At 32.4% G+C, this 7839-nt stretch overlaps 1 protein-coding gene across 1 annotated transcript; it reads left to right on the top strand.

The window, feature by feature from the left end:
* Positions 1–1140: 1140 nt before the first annotated feature.
* On the top strand, positions 1141–2705 carry LOC105157098 (uncharacterized). The gene has a single exon (XM_011073399.3). It carries the CDS (start codon positions 1250–1252, stop codon positions 2570–2572), a length of 1323 nt encoding a protein of 440 aa, XP_011071701.1. The 5' UTR covers positions 1141–1249; the 3' UTR covers positions 2573–2705.
* Positions 2706–7839: the final 5134 nt, after the last annotated feature.

Genomic DNA, 7839 nt, shown 5'->3' with positions numbered 1-7839 from the left:
GTAATATGATAATACATTTTAACGATTGTTTATATTTTTTTTATAAAAAAATATATATTAATCAAATTATAAATGTAATATTTTTATTATATAACTTATTTTGATTCGACCAAACTCAATTCTTTTTAAATTTTCCCTCATCTAGTGTTGTGGAGAAAAATATTTTTTCGGCACCATTAAAAGAGGACATTATCGTTTTTGGTACCATAATTTTAGCGAGTGCCACTTTTAGTACCATGAAATACGAAAATACGCTTTTTTTATCCTAAAAAATCGTGTGCTTTGCAGATGCCCGTTAGTTGCCGTTAAGAGCTGTTATGCAACTTGATTTTGGCTATTTTTTATTTCAAAGGCCCTGTTTAATGATACAAAAATTATAATTTTATCAACTTTGAACATGAATTATAAGAAAAAAATATTTCTTCAAAAAATTGTTAGGAAAATTTTTTATTTTAATACATATATATAATAAAATAGCTTTAAAATTATAATTATTTATATTTGAGATAAATTCTATCATCTTTTTAGTATTTTCTAAAATTACATTATTATTTGATTTGAAAATATTTTATTAAACTTTGACCATAAACTATAAGAATTAAATAAAAATAAATATACTAAAAAATTATTTTAATATAAGTAACAAAACAGTTTTTAAATATACCTATTTGTATATGAGATAAATTCTAGTCTCTCTTTATTATTCTTTAAAATTAAATTATTATTTATTCTGAAAATATTTTAATAAATTTTGACGACAAATAATATAAAATAAATTTTATTGTTTATAAAATATTAGAGAAATTTTATTTTAATATAAACAATAAATAGTCTTTTTAAAAAATAATAAAGTGATGCTATTTATTTCAAATATAGATAATTATAGTTTGAAAATAAATATATTATTTTATTATTTATTTAAAAATTAATAAAAAAAGGCACATGCCTTCCATTAACTTAAGACAAAAAAGGAGTATTTTTTATTTTATAATATAAAAAATGAAACTTATTAAAATTGTGGTATCAAAAATAATAATAATTTATTTAATAATACCAAAAAATAAAACATTTTTCTTTGCAGCAGAAAAAATCATTTTCTTTCGTTTTTTTTTTTTTGATTGCTCTATGCAGATATATACACCCGCACACCATATGCCAAACACACATTGGTTGCATTACCCATACTCCCTACTCTCTTTCGCTTTTCCCTCCTGGAATTTAATTCGCACATACAGGTCTGTACGAGAATATGGCAACCATTGAAGTGTTATCATCATGTCTTGTTCCGACAGCATCCAATGAAATTTCCATGTCCAAGTTGGAGCTAACTCCATGGGATTTGCAATTCCTTCTGCTTGAACCTATTCAGAAAGGGATTCTCTTTCACAGCCCTAAATCCCAAGATTTCCAGACCATCATTCATCACCTGAAAACCTCACTCTCTCGCACACTAGACTTCTTCCCTCCACTGGCAGGCCGTCTGGGCACCATTCGGAATGATGACAACACGACGTGTTTCTTGGTCGACTGCAATAATGCAGGAGTTGAGTTTACTCATGCAGTTGCCGGTGGTGTATCCGTGTCCGACATCGTGGGGCCGGCGTACATACCTCAAATAGTCTCTTCTTTGTTCCCACTCAAGGGAGTCTCTAATTGCGAAGGGGTTTCTAAGCCTTTGATGGGGGTGCAAGTTACTGAGCTCGTCGATGGCGTCTTCATAGCCTGCACAGCAAATCATGCTGTAATAGATGGGACTTCGTTCTGGCATTTCTTCAACTCTTGGTCCGAGATATCCCGAGGTTTGGAGACGATCTCGAAAACCCCCGTCTTTGAACGTTGGTTTCCTGCCAATATTTCCAAGGATAATCGCCTCATTCCTCTTCCTCCAATGGATCAAAGTCTCTTGCATAGCTTTGTTCCACCTCCATCACTCGAGAGGGTTTTCCAATTCAGCAGAGAAAGTGTGGTTATGCTCAAAGCCAAGGCCAATTCAGAAGCAGGCACTGATAAAATCTCCTCTTTCCAAGCACTCATAGCTCATTTATGGCGAAACGTTACACGTCGCCGAAACCAACTAAGGATTGAGAAGGCAAACAACCAAGAAGTTGAACTGCTGTTGTTAGTTGGTACAAGATCAAGAATCCCTTTGCCGGATGCGTATTTCGGGAACGCAGTTTACGTTGTTAAAACTGTAGCTAATGAGGGTGAGCTCTTGGAGAATGGACTGGGCTACGCAGCGCTGAAGGTCAATGAACTGGTTGCTCAGCAAAGCAGTGAAGCAGCAATTGCTCTTGCGGAAGAATGGGTGAAAAATCCCATAATTTTCAACAAGCGACCACATGTTATTACTTTCGCTGTCACTAGTTCGCCTCGGCACGATGTTTACAGCACCGACTTTGGGTGGGGAAAACCGATTGCTGTAAGAAGCGGAAAGGGGCAAAAAATTGATGGAAAGATGACGCTTTACCCGGCGGCGGAACCCGGCGGCATTGACGTTGAAGTTTGCTTAGCACCGGCAACGTTGCAGGCGATGGAGCAGGATGCAGAGTTCATGGAAGCTGTCACAATTTGAATTGGAAATGCCCATAGATTAGCCATTTAATTAGATACTTTGTTCCCTTAGTTATGTACTATTGTGGCCAAAAAGAAGTTACACCAAGGCTTTGGGCGTTTGTTGGATTGGATTTGATATTCCTCCCACTTAACTAATTTATTCACTTAATTTAATACTAATAATTTGTAAATTTAAACTTATAAAAAAATAATGACAAAAAATGCATGAAAATTTTAAAAATAACAATTAAAATATAATAGGAAAGTGAAAAGTTAGATAAAATAATAAAAATAAATAAATTAAATATTAAAAAATATATAAAAAACCTAAAAATACTAATAAAGTGTTCTCCCTGATATATAGCTAATCTCGTGAAAATCATTCATTCTTTGCCAAGTATTGCAATTTAAAGAAGTAAAAGAAATACACGATAATCAACCAATTTTAAGTTTCGATACCTCCAACAGTTAGATAAAAAATTTACTATTGTCTATTGTATCCAAAAATTTAACAAAAATGTGCACATTAAATAAATTAATATGGATAGTGGAATATTAACGATATGGATCCTGTATGACCAGAATTATGAATGAATTTCCTCACATCACGAGCAGGTCTAACCTCCATAAAAAGGTCTAACGTATGAGAATGGATCTAACCACAATAATTCATCTTTCGTCTAGAGATGACAACCATCGTTTTCTTCGACACCCACATTTTAAATTTTTTGAAATTATTTGGTGGTTTTTCGCTAGATAACAGATCATATTTCAAGATATATGATATCTCTATATCTTTTTCATCACTGGGGGTAGTAATAATCAATGTATGAGTTTGTGGGTTCTCTATTTATAATGGAGCCACAAACACTTATAATAACCTACTTCAAACTCTATGTTTGACCGTAACATCTTATCAACTGATGATAATGTATACTTAATCGAGATTCATATCATTAACTGATTCTGAAATCGACTCAATCACAAAAATATTTGTCATGGTCAATGGCATATATTTTATCAATACCCACAAAATTTACAACCAACAAACATTGCATGGTCGTGACCAATAACTAATTATTGTGGCTATTTAATTTTTATTATGATAATTAATTATATTTAAATATAATAAATATTACCAATGATATCTTAGCCTCGTAGTTAAGGCTAAGTATGAAGTCCCATGAATAAATTTGAAGTAATGGATTCGATTCTACCAAACGTGTGTTTTATATCATTTTATATGAATGGGAAAAGTATTATTTTAGTCCACTAAGTATGCCTAAGTTTAATTTTAGTTTGATAACTATGTCCATTTTTGTTTAGGTCCATTAACTTACGAAATTGCTTATTTTTAGTCCTCTGGCAGATTTTTAGACAATTTTACCCCTATGAGTGCATATGGACTAAAACTGCCTTTCAAAAATTACATAGGGGTAAAATTGTCCGAAAATCTGTCAGAGAACTAAGTAAGCAATTTCGTAAGTTATTGGACCTAAATAAAAAATAAACATAGTTATCGGATTAAAATTAAAATTAGGCATAATTAGCGAACTAAAATAATACTTTTATCTATATGAATTATTATAACTTATTTGTCGTATTAGTTATATTAATATATTTGTTAAATTGAAGTATTGTCTAATATATTGAAATAAGTTATTATAATTTATTTTAAATTAAAAAAAAAGTATTACACTAAAAAGTATCATGGAGGAGAGAGAAAGCATAGTGTCAGAACATTGATTGTACGTCGCTACCAATTGCTAATGGGTCATGATTGAACATTAGCCGTACAAAATTTTAGACAAAAGTCAAAAACTAAAAAACAATCAATCAACCCATGGGCCCACTTTTATTATCAAAACAAATTTGAAACTTCACTATAGTTTATAATCATAAATATTCGCAATAAATAATCACAATAAAAAAATAACTCAATACATATTCCATCATTTTAACCCATTTTCTTGAAAATATGGGGAGAGGAATAGACCCCAACAGGTAGGGGACACTCCTATATATATATAGGTTTGATATCTTGGACAGGGACGTCTCTTTTGACACTTCAAGAACTCATTAAGTATTTTTTGTGCAAATTAACATATCTCTTTCAATTTAGTCAAAATATCTGGATCCCTTGTTACGTTTATTTATTTTTTTATTTTATTTTTCTTCGAATCTAATACTAACCTGGACATTTATAATTAATAACTTTTTGGAGGTGCTTTTGGTTTTTTTCTCTTTTTTCTTCTTTGGCAAAGCTTTTGCCCCAATTATGCTAAAGCGAATGGAACAAAATTTTATGGAAAGTGTTCCAATTATCAAGCACATGCATATTTTTGCTCAATTGTAGTCAATTGACAAATATGTAACAAACACAGGCACTATGTTTGGTTTTATTTTTCACTTGTTTTGGTTGTTTTGTGGAGGTAGTAAGAAAAAAAATAAAGATAAATAAATACGTATTAGAGATAGTGTGTGTGTTTGAATTTATTGTTGGAGATAATGTAAAATAAGTATGATTTGTTTGATGTTAGGGGTGATAGCACTTTTGATTCAGATCTTTTGCAAAATAGTTTTTAAGGATAGTATTTTTGAAAAAGTAACAATTTTGACCCAAAAACCCTACTTGTGTCGGAATACCCACGTGACAACCAAAATTTGGGAACTCTAACCAAGTATGTATATGTGGAACTTAAAAATGCAGGTGGGCCTACGTGGCAAGACTGACCGGTTAAAAATAAAACATGTTAGCCTTGCCAATTCACCCCCTGCCACATGGGATAGTTTAGGAGGGAAAATAGAGCATATATGGAGTGTATATAATTTCCCCTAGCATCCTCTCTAAGAATCCTAGGTCGACTGACGAGAGGTGATTTCACCTTCGAATCAACGATAGAATTTCAAATTGTTCAAGCAATTGAAGATGTCAAGTGTCACTAGTAGAGGTGGCAAAATGGGTTAAGACCCATGGATTCAACCCAACCCAACTAACTTTAGTTTAGGTTGGGTTGGTTATATTTCAAATGGGTTGATACGAGTTGGAGTTAAATAAAATTATATTTTGTACAGGTTGGATATGAGTTGATAATAGGCTTAATAAGGGTCTTAATGGGTTCAATCCATAAATTAAAATAACAAAAAAATTAAAAGAACCCACCATTTCCTCTTTCCTCATATACACACACTCTCTTACATCTCTCTCACACACAAGTATGCTTACAACTCCTCTTGCTTCATATATACGCATTCTCACATTCCTCTCTCACACACACATCTCTCTTTCTCCACAATCACACACATACACACACCCCCCAAAAGAAATACTCTCACAATTCCTCTTTCTTCATATGCACACACTCTCACACATCTCTCTCTCACACACACTTCTAGAAAACTTGATTGCACGATTTGATGTTCATTCAAGATAAGCATTCAAAATGTTATGAATCACAAAATATAGTATTTTGTTAGATATTTAATAGATTTTTTAGTTTATAATTTAGCAAATAAATCTTAATGAAGATGATCATTAGATAGAAATGGCATGTGATACAAGTTTAGTCGGATTATATTACAAGTAGTATTCAAATATTATCCTTTTTTTTCTCTCCATTGTGCGAAATTTTGAAATCTTTAGATTCAAATTAGTAAATGATTTATACTAATCCGACTCAACCCATTTTCGACCCGACCCATTTGGACCCAACCCAACTCCCCCATTTGCCACCCCTAGTAACTGGGTATGTGAATTCTATCATGGGAGAAGAGCTGTGTTGCGGACTTTATGGACTAAGATGAACCCACAAAGGAGATTCCATGCTTGCAGAGAATATCTTGAATTTTTTTTTAATTTATTTTCTCAATTTCTTTATTTTCTGTGAATAATGTTGAGGTGTAATCTTTCGTACTTCTTTTCTCTTTTTAATGAATAATTTTTTCAAAGAGGTGGGTGTCGATTTTTTGATTGGGAGGACTGTCCAATGTGTAGAAGGTCTCGTGAAATTATCCTAGGATTATTGAGGAAGAAGTCTGAAATGGAGCAGGAGGTTACGAAGTAAAAATACAGTAACAAAAGGATGATGAAGGTGGTTTTTACTTTAATTTAGTTTGTTTGGTGTGGTTTTGGCTGAGCTTGGGGTGCTGTTTGAGGAAGTAGGAAAATTATTCCAGCATTTTTATGAAAATGAAGATGGTTGTTGGGAAAGCAGGGTTGTGAATTTGGACCAGTTGGTAGCATCTTTGTAATGTTTATGTACTAGAACATATTGAGGTTTTCTTTAACATGGTTGCTAGTTTTTGTATAAGAGATGGTGTAATTTGTCTGATAATGAACAATTATTTTTGTTTGTAAGTTTTGGTTGTAATTTGGCTTTAAAAATGTTAGTGCAACCTGTATTAATTTAATTTCAAATTTTAAGAATACCGTCACTAACTGGGTTAATATAACATTCACTAAATTAATTGTGCAGCTTTAAGAATACACGCACTAACTAAGCATTAATATAACATTCACTGGTGCAAATACTGTTATCCAAGAAATTGAGAAAAACTGGTGCATTGCACAAGAATCCATCCAAAAAATAGTGCAAACACCTCATACTGTGCAAATAAAAAAATGTCAAAGACAATCACTATGAACCTACCAACAAAATCATTATACAACAAAAATATTATTATTAATTGGTCATTCTATTACCCCAAAAACATTATCCAAGAAACCTTACACCAGGAAAGTGTTTGAATTTCCACAAAAAAAAAAAAAAAAAACTAGTATGCACATATATACTAGGTTAAGATTCTGCATAAATATCCATCCAAAAAACAACTATTATGTACACTTCATTCTACTACCCCATGTATACAAAACAAACATATTCTCTAGCCTGCTTAATTCTTCCAATGAGATCCCCTGTTTTGATTGCTTGGCCAACTTGAGAGATTCATATACATTTGCTCATGCTCTTTGATGATAGTTTTGGGAACTAGAACTACAGGTCTGCTAGAGAAACATGGCATAATCTCAAAACTAGTCATGGGGGTGTGCCCTGATATTCAGTCTATGATCCAATATGATCTGTGGTTGGACAGTAATGTTAGGATAGCCCATATGTAAATGCTCATACATAGATGGCCTTCGTACAGATTGTTGAGTCATAGAAAGCTTTGGAATTGCCAAGTTTTCTTGAGTTAGTATTGTGCTGCAACATTGATATTCTTGGTTAGGCCCTTCTTGTGGAGTAACTGGGGGTAAATTGTTTAGTTGTACATTTACTCCAGATG

The sequence above is a fragment of the Sesamum indicum genome, linkage group LG3, assembly GCF_026168435.1.
Source record: "Sesamum indicum cultivar Baizhima isolate 11 linkage group LG3, ASM2616843v1, whole genome shotgun sequence".
Lineage (NCBI taxonomy): Eukaryota > Viridiplantae > Streptophyta > Magnoliopsida > Lamiales > Pedaliaceae > Sesamum > Sesamum indicum.
Note: the sequence above shows the minus strand (reverse complement) of the source record. Positions and strands in the feature narration are given on the sequence as shown.